General features: G+C 44.0%; 1 protein-coding gene across 1 annotated transcript in view; it reads left to right on the forward strand.

The window, feature by feature from the left end:
* The window catches only part of recql4 (RecQ helicase-like 4), a 63298-nt gene extending 45344 nt beyond the window's left edge, over positions 1–17954 (forward strand). The window contains exons 19-26 of the mRNA XM_067968644.1: positions 533–670; positions 5649–5826; positions 6058–6187; positions 7531–7706; positions 13911–14097; positions 14638–14797; positions 15361–15469; positions 16410–17954. Coding sequence (XP_067824745.1) covers positions 533–670; positions 5649–5826; positions 6058–6187; positions 7531–7706; positions 13911–14097; positions 14638–14797; positions 15361–15469; positions 16410–16531 — 1200 coding nt within the window. The 3' untranslated portion in view covers positions 16532–17954. The remainder of the gene's footprint in view (positions 1–532; positions 671–5648; positions 5827–6057; positions 6188–7530; positions 7707–13910; positions 14098–14637; positions 14798–15360; positions 15470–16409) is intronic.
* The last annotated feature ends 332 nt before the right edge of the window (positions 17955–18286 follow it).

The following is an 18286-nucleotide window of genomic DNA, read 5'->3' on the forward strand; positions in this document are numbered from 1 at the left end:
CTCCCGGATTGCCCTGGAGTCTCCAGTAATTAAAGACCCTGCTCCAAGCAACCCAGGAGAAAAATCCCAGGGCTGTTTTTTTTAAAAAGTGCTTTTTTTAAAATTTTCTTTGAACACTTATTAGTTAAAAAAAATATTCGAGATTGGAAAAAAATGCAGCTGTTTGGATGATTCTTGACAGTCTGTCAATCGGGTAAATGAAGTCTCTGTTCGTTTGCCTTCTGAATGGCGGGGGAATAAGTCGCCAGGATGGACGTTTTAGGCGATCGATGGTGGAAGTGTGAGGGTGGGAAGGTTGGAGGCGGGAGGTCACCTAATGAAACCTCCAGGAATATGCCCAACCAAAGTTGGCAACCTTAACCACATGTGTTTCTGTGTGTGTGTAAGTAAAATTTGTTCTAATCGTTTACATGTAGAACATTCTAAAAGGTTTGGGTTCGCTCAGCCTGCACAAATGCTTTTTTTGCAATTTAAGTTTTAAAAGTAGTGAGCTGCATCCTTCGTTATCTGTTTGGTTCTGTTTTTTTCTCAGGGTGGAGATATGAGCGAGCTGCGACGGCATATCTACGCTGACACTGTGGATTATTACACCATCAAGAAACTGGTACAGAAAGTATTCCTGTCCTGTAAGTGCCGTGAAATTCATCAGAAACAGCAGGACATAATCAGTGTAAGTCACAAAACTTGCGCTTTGCAAAAAATAGGATGATTATTCCTTTTCGTTTTAATCATGATAGAGGTGTTTAAAATCATGACCGGTTTTGATAGAGTAAATAAGGAGAAACTGTTTCCAGTGGCAGAAGGGTCGGTAACCAGAGGTCACAGATTTAAGGTGATCGGTAAAAGAGCCAGAGGCAACATGAGGAAACAATTTTTTATGCAGCGAGTTATAATGATCCGGAATGTACTGCCTGAAAGGGTGATGGAAGCAGATTCAATCGTAACTTTCAAAAGAGAATTGGGTAAATACTTGAAAAGAAAACAATTTACAGGGCTATGGGGAAAGAGCAGGGGAATGGGACTAATTGGATAGCTCTATCAAAGAGCCGGCATAGGCACAATGGGCCGAATGGCCTCCTCCTGTGCCGTACCTACTATGATGCTATGAGCAATAATAGATGGCTTTGATGTATTGCCCAGTGCAACATTAAGTCATGTATAAGTTTTAATCTCCAGTTTAAAAATCTGGATTATTTTGGGTGTTTTTCAGTTTTTATTTTTATCATGAAATATTAGGGAAAAGATGAGAGCCCAAAAAGACTTGAGTAAATTTGGAGAAAATTGGTAAAAATCTGTTATTTTGAGCATCACTGAACCTCAAGAAAACAAGCAAGCGACCAAAAAAACATGGTTAAGTGATGGAGCAGCCCACAATTTGCGCAGTTTATGGACACCACTTTTGTGGTGTCAATGGCTGTTCCAAAAGTAATGTAATACAAGTTTCTATGATCACCAAACACTGTCAAGCTATTTTAGCAGTAAAATATTTTTAGTAATATCTGTGAATGGACCGAAAGCTGCAAAATATTGACTGCTAGACCTGTTTAAAATGTCACATCACCACCATAGTGTCCAAATATTTTTAAATGTAATAGTTGATGCTAAAATCTAACTTTTGCAGCCTATTGTGATCATTGTATGTAGTGCATCCAGATTGTTAACGGCTAACATGGCTGCAGTCCTTTTCCAGACCCTTCAGTGTGGTCCTAGTGTTACTATTGTGATCCGCAGGCACCTCGACACCTGATTTTTCATAACAAGACAATGGGAAACCTCAGGGCTTTTTTTTCTCAAATTCGGGAGGAAATATTTCACTATTTCACCACCCAAAAAAAATGGTAATTTATCATCGCAAATTGGTATTAAAAAAAACGATTTTACCAGTTGCTATGTAGACAGAACAGGAGGTCCCAGCTTCAACTCCTGCTCTTTGTTGAGTTGGCTGATCTTACTTGGGGCAGCAGCTCTGGGCAATGGAAAGGAAAACATCCGTGACCTCTGCTGAAAAGTGTAATATAATATAGAATAATGAGTTACAGTGAGGACATTATTATACAGGGGCTAACAGCTCTGTTTCATTGCAGATCGAGTAGCAATTCTTTTTTTAATTCAGTGAAAATTTATTGTAAATGAGTCCAGTCCTACTTGCTGTGTTGAATAACTTTTTCAGTTCCTATTATGTAATATATCAAAGGAATGAATATCAAAGGAGGGCAAATTTCAGTGAGTTAAAAAGGGATCTTGCCCTGGTGGATTGAAATCAAAAATTGGTAGGCAAAACAGTAATTGAACAATGGAAGGCCTTCAAGGAGGAGTTGGTTCAGGTACAGAGTGGACACATCCCTATGAGGGGGAAAGGAAGGGCATCCGAAGTTAGAGCTCCCTGGATGACTAAAGATATAGGGATTAAAATGAAACAGAAAAAGGAGGTTTATGACGAATGTAAGGTTCATAATACAGTAGAGAACCAGGCTGAGTACAGAAAGTACAGTGGAGATCTAAAAAAGGGAATAAGAGGGGCAAAGAGAGAGTATGAGAATAGATTAGCGGCTAACATAAAAGGGATATGAGTCTTTTATAAACATGTAAATAGTAAAAGGGTAGTCAAAGGAAGCTTGGGACCGATAAGGGACAAAAAAGGCGATCTTGTGGAGGCAGAGGGCATGGCTGAGGCACTAAATGAATACTTCACATCTGTCTTCTAGAGAAGAGGATTCTGCCATTGTAACAGTAAAGGAGGAGGTAGTAACGATATTGGATAGGATAAAAATAGATAAAGAGGAGGTACTTAAAAGAGTGGCAGTACTCAAAGTAGAAAAGTCACCCGGTCCAGATGGGATGCATCCTAGGTTATTGAGGGAAGTAAGGGTGGAAATTGCGGAGACTCTGGCCACAATCTTCCAGTCGTCCTTAGATGTGGAGATGGTGCCGGAGGACTGGAGGATTGCAAATGTTACATCCCCGTTCAAAAAAGAGGGGAGGGATAAACCCGGCAATTACAGGCCAGTCAGCCTAATGTCGGTGGTGGGGAAACTTCTGGAGACAACAATCCTGGACAAAATAAATTGGCACTTGGAAAAGTGCGGGCCAATAAATGAAAGTCAGCAAGGATTTGTTAAAAGAAAATCGTGTTTGACTAACTTGATTGAGTTCTTTGAAGTAGTGGAGAGCGTTGATGAGGGTAGTGCAGTTGATTGTTGTGTATATGGACTTTCAAAAGGCATTTGATAAAGTACCATATAATAGACTTGTTAAAAAAATTGAAGCCCATGGATACAAAATTGGCTAAGGGGCAGAAAGCAGAGAGTAGTGGTGAACGGTTGTTTTTCAGACTGGAGGGAAGTATACAGTGGTGTTCTCCAGTGGTCAGTATTGGGACCACTGTTCTCGTTGATATATATTAATGACCTTGGGCACAGAGGGTATAATTTCAAGGTTTGCAGATGACACGAAACTCGAGAAATGTAGTAAACGATGTGGGGGATAGTAACAGACTTCAGGAGGACATAGACTGGTGAAATGGACAGACACATGGCAGATGAAATTTAACGCAGAGAAGTGTGAAGTGATGCATTTTGGTAGGAAGAATGAGGGGAGGCAATATAAACAAAATGCTACAATTTTAAAGGGGTTGCAGGAACAGAGAGACCTGGGGGTGAACATACACAAATCTTTGAAGGTAGCAGGACAAGTTGAGAAGGCTGTTAAAAAAGATTATGGGATCCTGGGCTTTATTAATAGAGGCATAGAGTACAAAAGCAAGAAAATTATGCTAAACCTTTATAAAACACTGGTTAGGCGTCAGCTATTGTGTTCAATTCTGGGCACCACACTTTAGGAAAGATGTCAAGGCCTTAGAGAGGGTACAGAAAAGATTTACTAGAATGGTTCCAGGGATGAGGGACTTCAGTTAGGTGGAGAAGCCGGAGTTGTTCTCCTTAGAACAGAGACGGTTAAGAGGAGATTTGATTGGAGGTGTTCAAAGTCATGAACGGTTTTGATAGAGTAAACAAGGAGAAACTGTTCCCAGTGGCAGAAGGGTCGGTAACCAGAGGACACAGATTTAAGGTGATCGGCAAAAGAGCTGGAGGCGACATGAAGAAACATCTTTTATCCTGTGAGTTGTAATGATCTGGAATGCACTGCCTGAAAGGAAGCAGATTCAATAGTAACTTTCAAAAGGGAATTGGATAAATGCTTGAAGGGAAAAAATTTGCAGGGGAATGGGACTAATTGGATAGCTCTTTCAAAGAGCTGTCACAGACACGATGGGCCAAATGGCCTCCTCCTGTGCTGTACTTACTATGATGATGTCCTATAGTGACTTTATATCTGAGTGGTCAAGTGAAAATATTCCCATAGCTAATTTTTTTTTAAAATTACTGCTTAAGTGTAAATACTTTTCCTGCGATGAATGGCCTCCTGGTTTGGGATGCAGTCTGTGTGGGGTTCTGAGGATGAGGGCACTGAGATGTGATTTTTATTAGCTGCGCTTCTACTCCCACCATTCCCTGCTGTTCATTGCCATTACTGGGGCAACGAGGAACACTGGGAACAGAAGTGAAGTGTAGAAAGAAAAAGACTTGCATTTATATAGCGCTTTTCACAACCTCAGGACATACCAAAGCACTCTACAGCCAATGACGTACTTGTGAAGTGTAGACACAGTTGTGATGTAGGAAACGCGGCAGCCAATTTACGCACAGCAAGGCCCCACAAACGGCAATGTGATAATGTCTTTGTGATGTTGGCTGAGGAATAAATATTGGCCAGGACACCAGGGAGAACTGCTCTTCTTCGAATAGTGCCATAGGATCTTATACGTCTACCTGAGTGGGCAGATGGGGCCTCAGTTTAACGTCTTATCAGAAAGACGGCACCTCCGACAATGCAGCACTCCCTCAGTGCTGCCCTGGAGTCACATTACAGCAACAAGCCTCAGAAATGGGACGAGTATGGCAGCCCTGATGAGAAGGATGGCAACCGCACTTACAAAACATTTTTCACATCAGCCTTCAAGTTCACTGCATGGGGTTATTCTTGGTTTCTAATTTGCTCCTCCTTACACTCAAATCCTATTCGAACGCCCTAGACTGAGATGCTCCTCCCCGTTTCCATCACTTCTCCCCCACCCCTTCCACCTCCCCATCCCCTGAATAATAGGCCCAAAGCTCAGGGAGGCCAATCAAATACTGATGGCACAGCCAGTTACTGTTTTTTTTATTGAGACACCCAGGTGAAGGGTTAAGGCTTATAGATTATAGTGGAGAAAACCTGGTAAATCAGGAAGTAGTGGTTAGGTGATACTAACCTTTGAGTTTTAATATCAATAGATTGTAGGGCTGAGGGAGGTGAGGAACGCCACAGGTTTGAGGTCCTGAAAAAGAATGTGTTAAAGTGGGAGACAGCAGCGAGTGTGTAGGATGGAGTATATGAAGTCTAGGAGCAACAAAATATTCACCGGAACAAAGACCGTAGTGGAATTGATAAAATAGAGACCAAAAAAGGGTTGTGATGGAGAGACGATGTGGAAGCTCGAGATATGGGGGGATGTGCTTTGTTTTGTGTCCTGATTTCCTGGAATTGTGTGCTGCTAAATGTTTACAGTGGTAGAAAGTAAGAGTCCTGATTATTTCTCCCACTGACAGTGTGGGGCCATAGCGGATGACGAGATGATGGCGATCCCTGACCCGTCTGAGGAAACGCCCCCTGAGGAGGCTCAGCCCCTCGAAGAAGTCAATGAGAGTTCTCCGAGGACCTGCCACAGGCACGAGAGGGCGCTGCCTATCCAGACAACCGTAGAAATGTTGGATATCCGAGAGGAAGGTAAGCGGCCATACTTATTGTTTCAGTGCCAATTTTCCTGGGGGTCGGATATCTGCGTTAAAATCGTTCAAATGTTTTATATTTAATATAAAAAGAAACTGAACTGAACAAAAAAGAGCAGTACTTCTCACTTGTGATCCAGGCTTTGTTAGTGGTGTTTAGTGGGATGTTGGTTCTGTACTGCTGGCTCTAGTGCATTGGTGACTCCTGCACACTTCCTTTTTCTTGCAGGAATTGAGACTTTGCTTTGTTACCTGGAGCTCCACCTCCAGCACTGGGTCCAGTTGATTCATCCAACCTTTTCAACCTGTCGCCTCATGTGTTACGGTGGACCCATGCAACTAAGAATCACGGCTAGAAGGTGAGCGTTGTCCTTACTGGTAACTGTGGTTGGAGGTGATGGCCTGGCCTCTGCGCTGTAATCCTCAGCAGAAAGGCTTTCAATGCAGAGTTTTGTCATCAGTTGAGAAAGGAACAAATGAGAGTATGTCACAATAAAAGGCGAATTATGGCTGCAAACATATAATCCAGGTGCATTTAGGAGTCTCACGTATGACAGAGTTGTGATGAGGATGACTTGTTACAATTGGATTGCCACAAATTCAATGCCATGTTACGGCTGGAAGTAATTACTCTTCAGCTTTGTGAGGCAGGAAAATATAAAGCAACTTGCCATCTCATGAGTAACACAAGCTTGATGGGGCAGTGTAGAGAAAGTTTTACTCTGCTCTAGTCCATGCCATACCTAACTTGTGATGTTGGGGGGAAAAGTATCCTTCTCACTTCAATCCGTAACTGTTTCAACAACAACTTGCATTTATATAGCACCTTTAACATAGTAAATCGTCCCAAGGTGTCCACGGTTTACTTCTCTGCTTTCTTGCTGCACCAAGGCCATTTTATTTCATTCTTTTAGTTGAAGCTGGAGTAATAATTTTCATGATTATAGGCCCCAAGATTCCAGGGTCCCCGCTACACTGCCGTAAATGTGACTCCTGACCACTTCACCAGATGACATCGTCCCCCATCTCAAGTCCCAGCAGTGGGGTCGTTTAAGTACTAGGGGCCGGTGACCCCTGCCTGCAACAGCACATACCCTGAAGAAGCCCCGGAAATCGGAATGTCGCTCTGCAGCTCCCGACTGGGGGAGCCAGAGTCCATTTACAGGCCAAAGAGGAGATTTTCAAACCAATGTTGTTTCATCCCAAAGACAAAACCTGTGGCCATAATTAGGTAATCAATCTCCCTGAGAATCGATACTGGTCCTCCCTCAGCCTTTTGGGGCCAGTCTTTAGAAGACATGGCTTCTGCTGTAATGGGTGTAATTCTCGAGGTAGCCCAGGAATACCCAAGACAAGCCATGTAGACAAAGGAGGAGTAGGCAGAACACTTGTTCGTCCTCTGCCAATCGCTAATTGATGTGGAAGCAAGTTAGATCCAGGTTCCACTGCAAATTCCAGCCCCCCCGCCCCTGCCCTCACCTCAGGTGATCCGTCTGCTTTACACCCTTTCACTCCCCAGGAATTTCAGTCCCATAAAGTTAGGTACGTCCAGGATAGACCAGTTGGGCCGAATGGCCTGTTTCTGTGCTGTGAATTATATGTGATGTGTCTGTCTTGCCATTTGTCAAATAATTTAGCATGTTGAAACTTTGGTATCCTAGGAGGCTGGTGGTGTTTAATCTCCATCTTCCTTTGTTTGAAGATGTCCTCCTGTGGCCGTGGCCCTTGCCAAAGAGCGCTTGTCTGGTGTGGATCACACCAATTCCAGTTCAGTAGAGTTTGACGTGGTGGAACTGGCAGATTCAATGGGATGGGAGCTGCTCCCAGTCAAACGAGAACTAAGGCAACTACAGTGGACGATGACTCAGTCCAAGCAAGGTGAGCGTCAAGGGAATAGAATCATAGAAAGTTACGGCACAGAAGGAGACCATTTGGCCCATCGTGTCCGTGCCGGCCAAAAAAGTGCTATCCAGCTTAATCCCACTTTCCAGCACTTAGTCCGTAGCCTTCTAGGTCACGGCACTTCAAGTGCACATACAAGTACTTTTTAAATGAGTTGAGGGTTTCTGCCTCTACCCCCTTTCAGGCATGATGTGGAGATGCCGGTGATGGACTGGGGTTGACAATTGTAAACAATTTTACAACACCAAGTTATAGTCCAACAATTTTATTTTTAATCCCACAAGCTTTCGGAGGCTTCCCCCTTCCTCAGGTGGTGTGGAAAAATCTCACCCTCTTTTTCAGGCAGTGAGTTCTAGACCCCCACCACCCTCTGGGTGAAAAAATTTCTCCTCAGCTCCCCTCTAATCCTTCTACCATTTATTTTAAATCTATGCCCCCAGTCACTGACCCCTCTGCTAAGGGAAATAGGTCCTCCCTATCTACTCTATCTAGTCCCGTCATAATTTTATATACCTCAATTAAATCTCCCCTTAGCCTCCTTTGTTCCAAAAAAAGCAACCCCAGCCTATCCAAACTTTTCTCATAGCTAAAATTCTTCAGCCCTGGCAACATCCTCGTAAATCTCCTCTCTAGTGCAATCACATCTTTAATGTGGTGACCAGAACTGTACGCAGTACTCAAGCTGTGGCCTAACCAATGTTTTATACAGTTCTAGCATAACCTCCCTGCTCTTGTATTCTATGCCTCGGCTAATAAAGGTGGTATCCCATATGCCTTTTTAACCACTTTATCTACTTGTTCTGCTACCTTCAGATATCTATGAACATGCACTCCACGGTCCCTTTGTCCCTGTACGCCTCTCCGTATCCTCCCATTTATTGTGTACTCCCTTGCTTTGTTTGCCCTCCCCAAATGCATTACCTCACACTTCTCTGGATTGAATTACATTTGCCACTTTTCTGTCCACCTGACCAGTCCATTGATACCTTCCTGCAGTCTACAGCTTTCCTCCTCACCATCAACCACACAGCCAATCTTTGTATCATCTGCAAACTTGTTGATCAAGCCCCCCATATTCAAGTCCAAATCATTAATATATACCACAAAAAGCAAGGGACCTAGTACTGAGCCTTGCAGAACCCCACTGGAAACAGCCTTCCAGTCGCAAAAACACCCGTCAACCATTACCCTTTGCTTCCTGCCACTGAGCCAATTTTGGATCCAACTAACCACTTTCCCTTGGATCCCATTGGCTTTTACTTTTTTGACCAGTCTGCCATGTTGGACCTTGTCAAAAGCCTTGCTAAAATCCATGTACACTACATAGAACGTGTCACCCTCATCGACCCTCCTTGTTACCTCCTCAAAAAATTCACTCAAGTTAGTCAGATGCGACCTTCCCTTAACAAATCCATGCTGACTGTCCTTGATTAACCCGTGCCTTTCTAAATGACGATTTATGCTATCCCTCAGAATTGATTCCAATAATTTGCCCACCATCGAGGTTAGACTGACTGGCCTGTAATTACTACTTTTTAAACAATGTTACAATGTTAGCAGTCCTCCAATCCTCCGGCACCACTCCTGGAGCCAGGGAGGATTGGAAAATGATGGTCAGAGCCTCCGCTATTTCCTCCCTTGCTTCTCTTAAAAGCCTGGGATACATTTCATATGGGCCTGGCGATTTATCTACTTTCAAAGATGCTAAACCCCTAATACTTCCTCTCTCACTATGTTTATCCCATCCAATATTTCACACTCCTCCTCCTCGACTACGATCTCTGCATCGTCCCCTTCTTTTGTGAAGACAGACGCAAAGTATTCATTAAGAACCATACCCACGTCTTCTGCCTCCACACATAGGTTACTTTTTGGTCTCTAATGGGCCCTACTCTTTCCTTAGTTATCCTCTCGCTCTTTATGTATTTATAAAACATTTTTGGGTTTTCCTTAATTTTACTTGCCAGTATTTTTTCATGCCCTCTCTTTGCTTTCCTAATTTCCTTTTTAATTTCATCCCTGCACTTTCTATTCTCCTCTAGGCTTTCTGCAGTATTGAGCTCTCGGTGTCTGACATAAGCTTTCCTTTTTTTGCCTTATCTTACCCTGTATGCTTCTTGTCATCCAGGGGGCTCTAGATTTGGCAGTCCCACCCTTTTTCTTTGTGGGAACATGTTTACTCTGAACCCCTTGAATCTTCCCTTTGAACGCCTCCCACTGCTCTGACATTGATTTACCTTCAAGTAGCTGTTTCCAGTCCACTTTTGCTAAATCACTTCTCAGCTTAGTAAAATTGGCATTTCTCTAATTTAGAACTTTTACTCCTGTTCTATCTTTGTCCTTTTCCATAACTATGCTAAATCTAACTGAATTATGATCACTACCAGCAAAATGCTCTCCCACTGATACTCCTTCCACCTGCCCAGCTTCATTCCCTAAAACCTAATCCAGAACTGCCCCCTCTCTTGTTGGGCTTGCTATGTACTGGCTTTAAAAAAATGTTCTCCTGAATGCAATTGAAGAATTCTGCGCCCTCTATACCATTCACACTGTTAGTATCCCAGTTGTTATTAGGATAGTTGAAATCCCCTACTATTACTGCCCTATTTTTGCATTTCTCAGAAATTTGCCTACATATTTGTTCTTCTATCTCCCTCTGACTGTTTGGGGTACACTCCCAGTAGTGTGACTGCCCCTTTTTTTGTTCTTTAGCTCAACCCATATGGCCTCATTTGATGATCCTTCTAACACATCATCCCTCCTCACAGCTGTAATTGTTTCTTTCACCAATATTGCCACCTCCCTCTTTTTTTTAATCCCCCTCTCTATATCGTCTGAAAACCCTGTAACCAGGAACATTGAGCTGCCATTCCTGCCTCTGTTTAAGCCATGTTTCAGTAATAGCTAAGATATCGTACTTTCACGTGTCTATCTGTGCCCTTAGCTCATCTGCCTTAATCACTACACTCCTTGCATTGAGGTATATCCCGTTAAGCACTTCCAAACTCGTTTGTCGTCTCGTTTCTAACTTTTGTTTCCTCTGCCTTCCAAACTCACTTACTAATTTTCTGCCTTCCATTTCCAGTTCTGCTTCTCTCCCTTCTGAATCTACACTCAGGTACCCACCCCCCTGCCAAGCTAGTTTAAACCTTCCCCAACAGCACTAGCAAACCTCCCCACGAGAATATTGGTCCCGGCCCTGTTGAGGTGCAACCCGTCCAGCTTGTACAGGTCCCACCTCCCCCAGAACTGGCCCCATTGCCCGAGGAAACTAAAGTCCTCCTTCCTGCACCATCTCTCCAGCCACGTTTTCATCTGCTCTAACCTCCTGTTTCTATTCTCGCGAGTGCATGGCACCGGGAGTAATCCGGAGATTACTACCTTTGAGGTCCAGCTTCTCAATCTCTTTCCAAACTCCTTAAAATCTGCCTGCAGGACCTCGTTCCTCTTTCTACCTATGTCATTGGTACCGATATGGACCACAACTTCTGGCTGCTCCCCCTCTCCCTCCAGAATGTTCTGCAGCCGCTCAGTGACATCCTTGACCCTGGCACCAGGGAGGCAACACACCATCCTGAAATCACGTCTGCGGCCGCAGAAACGCCTGTCTGCTCCCCTAACTAAAGAATCCCCTATCACTATCAATCTCTTGACCTTTCTCCTCACCCCCCCCGCCCACCTCCACCCCAGAACTGAATACTGGTTAGAGAGCGAGATGCTCTCGGGACTCCTACATTACCTTCGGAAGTTAAGCTTGGTCCATCTGTAAAGAATCTGGTATAATCCTGAGACTTCTACCCTCCAGGTCTTGTACTCAGTCTAGGAAATAACTCCTTAGATTCTCTCTGCCAACTTCTGTTCTGATCTTTCCTATGTCATTAGTTCCTACATGCACCACTTCAGTCTTGTTTTCTCTCCTTTTGACAAGGTTTTCCACCAGCTCCATTAAGTCCTTTACCTTGGGAGCTGGGAGGCACTATACCATTTGGGATTCCCATTCATGGCTGCAAAAGATGTCTATTCACCAATTATAGAATTCCCCACCACTACCATTCTCCTGTTCCCGTGGCTAGTGTCTCTCTTTTTGCCGTGAGGTAAATATTTGCTACATAGTGCCATGATCTGTTCTTGGTTATCCTTGTTTATGCCACCTTCCTTGTCTTCATCATAGACGTAAGATGAGAATTGTGTACCTGTTGGACAAGCCGAGTCCCATAAGGTTTTCCTGTATTGGTTATCCCTGTCTTCTCCTGTGGGTGGTCACTGATTTCCTTTCCTCTGCATCACTATTTCTCTCAATATTTGGGTTGCACCTTCTAGAATATGACTTCCAGAAACCTTTCCTCTCCAGGTATGTTGCAGAATGTAGCCAGAATGGCTACTTGAGCAACACAGATTTCTGGCACTTCATGAAATGTACTCCTCCTGGATACTTTGCAGATCCAGAACATCCACTTTGCACGAACCCAGCTCCTTATCCTGCTATTAGAATCATAGAATGGTTACAAGACGGAAGGAGGCCATCCGGCCCGTCGAGTCCATGCTGGCTCTCTGCAAGAGCAATCCAGCTAGTCCCACTCCCCCGCCCTAACCTCGTAGCCCTGCATATTTTTTCCTTTCAAGTATTTATCTAATTCCCTTTTGAAAGCCACAAATGAATCTGCCTCCACCACCCCCTCAGGCAGTACATTCCCGATCATAACCACTCGCTGTGTAAAAGAGTTTTTCCTCATGTCACCTTTGGTTCTTTTGCCAATCATCTTAAATCTATGTCTTCTGGTTCTTGACGCTTCCACCAATGGGAACAGTTTCTCTCTATCTACTCTGTCTAGACCCTTCATGATTTTGAATACCTCTATCAAATCTCCTCTCAACCTTCTCTGTTCCAAGGAGAACAACCCCAGCTTCTCCAGTCTATCCACGTAACTGAAGTTCCTCATCCCTAGAATCATTCTAGTAAATCTCTTCTGCACCCTCTCTAAGGCCTTCACATCTTTCCTAAAGTGCGGTGCCCAGAACTGGACACAATACTCCAGCTGTGGCCAAACCATTATTTTATAAAGGTTCGTCATAACTTCCTTGCTTTTGTACTCTATGCCTCTATTTATAAAGCCCAGGATCCCATATGCTTTTTTAACTGCTTTCTCAACCTGCCCTGCCACTTTCAAAGATTTATGCACATGTACCCCCAGATCCCTCTTTTCCTGCACCCGTTTTAGAATGTGCCCTTTATTTTATATTGCCTCTCCTCATTCTTCCTACCAAAATGTATCACTTCACGCTTTTCTGTGTTAAATGTCATCTGCCATGAGTCTGCCCATTCCACCAGCCTGTCTATGTCCTCTTGAAATCTATCATTATCCTCCTCACTGTTCACTACACTTCCAAGTTTTGTGTCATCTGCAAATTCTGTACACCCAAGCCCAAATGATTAATATATATCAAGAAAAGCAGTGGCCCTGGTCCCGACCCATGGGGAACACCACTGTATACCTCCCTCCAATCTGAAAAACAACCGTTCACCACTACTCTCTGTTTCCTGTCACTCAGCCAATTTTGTATCCATGCTGCCACTGCCCCTTTTATTCTATGGGCTTCAACTTTGATGACAAGCCTATTATGTGGCACTTTATCAAACGCCTTTTGGAAGTCCATATACACCACATCAATCGCATAGCCCTCATCGACCCTCTCTGTTACCTATGTGACTATGCTCCTAAGTTCTATGCTATTCTAGACTTAATTAATTAGAATAAATTTTCACTTACCTGCCTAGTCGTGCAGCATCAGGCCCACTCTGTCTTAGCCAAAATCACTTGGTTATCTTCTCTCAGCAAAACTTGCTCCGTCAGCCTCTTATAACCTTACTATATGCCTACAAGAATCTTAACTAATAATTCACTCAGGAATTCACTCCGCATTCTTAGCCATTCCGATCGCACATTCCAGTTAATTAATTTTTCGGCTGATCTTAATTTCAAACTCCTCACACAGATGGGGTTACGCCAGCGCACTTATAACACTGTCACCAACTCCTGTTCCGGCCAAACTTGCTTTCTACCTTCTCGTGGCAAAAGCTCGCTCCATCAGCCTCGCACAGCTCCAACTTAGGTTTCTAGTTGTATTCACTCAGTTATCTTGTGTTTTTACTTTTCTTTCCCCCCTTTTTGTGATTGGTAGGATTTCAGGGCACAGGGAAGAGTGGCGTGCTGGTGGAATTCAGTAACCTGTCCTTCCACTTTCGATCGTATGGAGATCTCAGCCACCAGGAACTAGACACGCTCTGCGAATACCTGCACCAGCGGGTGTTGGCCCATGAGAAGACTGCGCTGTACCGCCTCAAAGCTTCCTTCAAGTCATTTCACAGGTAGGCATCATCCTCCTGTAAAAGGCAGGGTGCGCACCCGAAGTAGGTGAGCACCATCTTGCAGTAGGTTGGGGGAAGGGGGAGGCGGTGCTGGACGGTGGGGGGCGCTAGTCTTTAGGTGTCCAGTAAGTTGGTGTCATTCTACAGTAATGACTCAGTTGTGCAAATGGGTGACCTCCTGCATTAAGGGAGGTAGTAGTCGGTAATCTGTAATAACAATGAGTGATGAAGCAGATGGGCATCATCCTGCAGTAAGTAATTGGGTAGTTAACCTTGCTCCACACTGAGTTGCATACCAGTAATTCTATTAATTCGAGTTGGAGTGAGTCCACGAGGGTCCATTGTGGCTCGGTGTCAAATTTTGTTTGATGACACTCCTGTGAAGCGCCTTGGGATGTTTTAATATGCTATAGGCACTATATAAATGCAAGTTGTTGTTGTTGTACCCTCTGTTGATGGTAAAAGTATGACATTCTGTGAAGTGGTTTAATTAACGACTGCAGCTCTATCTGTCCGTGTGTGTGTGTCTCCATGTTCCAGTGTGGCCTTTAAGAATTGCAGCACCTGTGCAGTTGCTGTTGATTTGGAGAAGAGCTCGTGCTTAAAGCAGTTGCTGAAGGACTATTTTGACCAGAACATCGACCCAGATCAAAGCACGAATTACCTAGAGCAAGAGGAGGATGATCTGAACCGAGTGAAGGTTCGTGCACACTCATGGCATTTATAGATGTTGGTCGGAAAGCTTGGAGAGAGGGTCTATTACGATGAGCTAGGTGAACAGTGTATGTCTGACCATGTAATTTAAAAAACTTTAGGAGCCGAGGTCCAGTCACTTTTTAACTAAAACGAATGTGACAGCTTACCAACCTTGTGGTGACAATGGGCAGGATTTAAAAATCGCAGTGCGCCGCGCTGTGTCGGGCAGCGCGCCGGAGGCTGGGCGGGACTTACGACGGGACTTGCAACATTTAAACAGAGCCTCTATGAACTGCAGCAAACAGAACGCATGACTGAAATTACAGCAACGTCTCCCAATAAAAAACAGGAAAACGCAGTGAATGGAGGATAGTTACATAATACAAATTATGTGCGTAAAATCAATCCCAGTCACGTACAGCAGTGCGGTCTCCAGGCGTGACTGACTGGGTGATTACCCAAACATCTCCATTCCGGCCAGGATTTGTGGTGCAGCCTTTGAAAAATACTTCTCGAGAGGGATGGAAGGTGTTGAAAGACTTCACCTGTGTTTTATCTCTGTTTTAGTTCAAAGACTGGGAGAATCAGATCCAAGCTGACATCCGACAGTTCTTGTCCATTCATCTTGATGAAAAATTCTCAGGCAGAGCTATCGCAAGAATATTTCACGGGATCGGTGAGGCACTGGATTTAACCTCTTTTTATTTTTTTAAAAACTTTTTTGAAAATTTGTTTCCATTGTTTCAGCTTTGAGGCCTAGTGAAAAAGGAGTGAATTGTTAATGTCATTTTTTTCTTGCCAATTTTCTCCCATCCCTTCCTGGATTATGGTACCAGGGGTACAAGTTAGCCTCTGGCAGCTCATCCAAGTGCCCATTATTCACGTGTGAGCTTTGAGAGAGTGTCAGCAGTGAGTATGTGTGAGCCCAAACTCATCCACCCCGACTGACAAACACCCAGTCTTCCAACAGGGTTACTGGAATGTGATCAGGAGTGGGAATTCTGGCTAATTTTTGTTTTCGTTTGCTATCCCTGGTTGTCTCGATGGCATTAATATTAATCACAAAGTGTGGGACTGGAGTCATTTGTGGGCTAGACCGGGTAAAGTCAGCAGGTTCCCTTCCCTGAAGGACATTAGTGAACCAGTTGGGTTTATAATCACAATCTGGCAGCTTCTGTGGTCATTTTCTGATGCTAGCCCACAATTGACCAAATTTAATTCATTCATTTTCACAACTTTTCACTGTGGGATCTCTGTACCTCTGGGTGACTGGTCCAGTACCAGAACCACAAGGCATGGACACCTTTTGTAGCACACCTACCTGCACGGGCTGCAATCAACTACCTCCGTACAGACCAGGGGTTGAGGATTTTGTGTGTGTGTCCAAACCACATCCATTCCCAATGGGACCTCTCCCTCACACCTGCCTTGTTCTCGTAGATGGAGTTTGAGAATAGAATCTGGAGATGAGATAGCAGGCGGGGGGTGCTTTCTATTGAAATGGCGCATTCGTAGCTGAAGTTTGGTTCGTTGTCAAATAGGAACATGGAAACCAAACTGCTGTTCGATATTTTGTATGAATAGAATAACACTGTCCTGATCTTTTCCTGACCTAGAAAGCCCATGTTACCCAGCTCAGGTTTACGGAAGGGATCGAAGGTTCTGGCGGAAGTACCTCAAATTTGACTTCAACGAAATAATCCGGATTGCGACGGAGGAAATCATCAGAATGAAGTAAAGTGCTGTGTGAGACGAGCCTGTGGCAGCAGGATTCTGGGGGTGGACTGTGCGTCACCTGACACTGTTAGTGGTACCATCAGTGTTCTAGCTGCTTCTAAATATTCCACAAATTCTGTGGTCCAGAAATTAAGGATTTCGGAGGCAATACTCTTAGTGTTGCATTGCTACAGCATGTCTTTGGTACTATGGGCTCACCTCTTCGCCTCTGACCCTCGGCAGACCATGATTCTTCAGGTGCCACTCAGGGCCTGCTTGGATGAGGGACATTGGGATTTCAGGACTGTTTCCTATTCTCTTCTTGCCTTCCAGCCAAAACAAGAAGGCAGGGTAATGCTATTAGGAAGCAGAGCTATCCCAGCTTCCATGTAACAAGAAGTGCCTGGCTTCCACTGGACAACTGCCCACAGTGGTACGATTAAAATCAGGAGCTCACAGGTGAAGGTTCGAATCCCATCACTTTGGTGCAGGGTGTAGGGGAACCCTCAAACAAGACATTGGTTTGGATTGTGGCCCTCGACAAAACATTAATCAGTAATGAAGCACTTGAGGCGCAACTGATACTCATCTGCCTCACTAGTCAGCTGCTTTGGTAACTATTTCTTTTCACTGGTTCGTGCTGTGCAGGAGCCACTAAACAAATCTAGAATAATAAAAACAAAATGCTGAAGCACAGCGAGATCCTCAACATCTGTGAAGGAGGATATGGTAATTCCATTGTGCTCGACCCTTTGTCAAAAGTGTTGCTATGAAGGGTGTACGCACAGAACATTAATCTGTCTTTTCTCTTTATAGTTCTTCATGGACCGGCTGTGTGTTTCTGGCATTTTCTATTTATTATTTTGGGTTTTCAGCTTTTGCATTTTCCCCTTTTTATAAATCTATGACAGGGTGGCCATTTAACCTATGACAGGCTGGCAATTTAAAGTCTTTAAAGCAGAGTTGCAACAACAATGTTTTTAGTGGGGACGTGGAGGTAATTTATTAATTTTAATACCCCTTTTGAGCACAATGTTATGCAAGAGTAAATGAATGATGGTCAGCGAGCTAACAGTGATTCAGCAACCATGTCTTCCTGCTGTGGATGTTAATTCAGTTACCTCCTTCAAATCAGCCTTCACTGCTGCCATCTTCACTGCTGTAATGGCTGCACAGAGGCTGTGTGCCACAGTGGTTATTGAATGATGCTTCCTGTAATCAAGAGGAACATTCCAGAGGTGTGACAGTGTTCACAGCTCTTTGATTTACACTGTAACTGGGCACTGTCTTGTGTCTCATGTTCATTTATACCTTAAATTTAAAAATATTTTTGTTGAACTCACAAAGCTTTAGTGGCCACTGGGAAACTAACCTCCACAAAGTAACTGTTTTGTACCTTTTTTTTAAATAGATGTTTTTTCCAAATAAATTTTGCTATGAAAAACCACCAGAAAGAGAAAGATTGATCACTCATCCTTTTATTGTTCTTGCACTACATCAGCATTGTGCACATCAAAGCAGTATTCAAAATGGGAGGGGACAGCAATGCAACAACAATCATGCAATTCCAAACTTTTTGGCTCACAGGGATAGCTGTTGCACCATTTCAGACTACCCTGGGAACCATCCTATGCAGCGTACGGTCACGCCAGTGTCTGGCAGCGTACGGTCACGCCAGTGTCTGGCAGTGTACGGTCACGCCAGTGTCTGGCAGCGTACGGTCACACCAGTGTCTGGCTCAGTAGCGTAAACCTGTATTACTGAAAGTTCCACGGGA

The sequence above is a fragment of the Heptranchias perlo genome, chromosome 2 (genome assembly GCF_035084215.1).
Source record: "Heptranchias perlo isolate sHepPer1 chromosome 2, sHepPer1.hap1, whole genome shotgun sequence".
Taxonomy (NCBI): Eukaryota; Metazoa; Chordata; class Chondrichthyes; order Hexanchiformes; family Hexanchidae; genus Heptranchias; species Heptranchias perlo.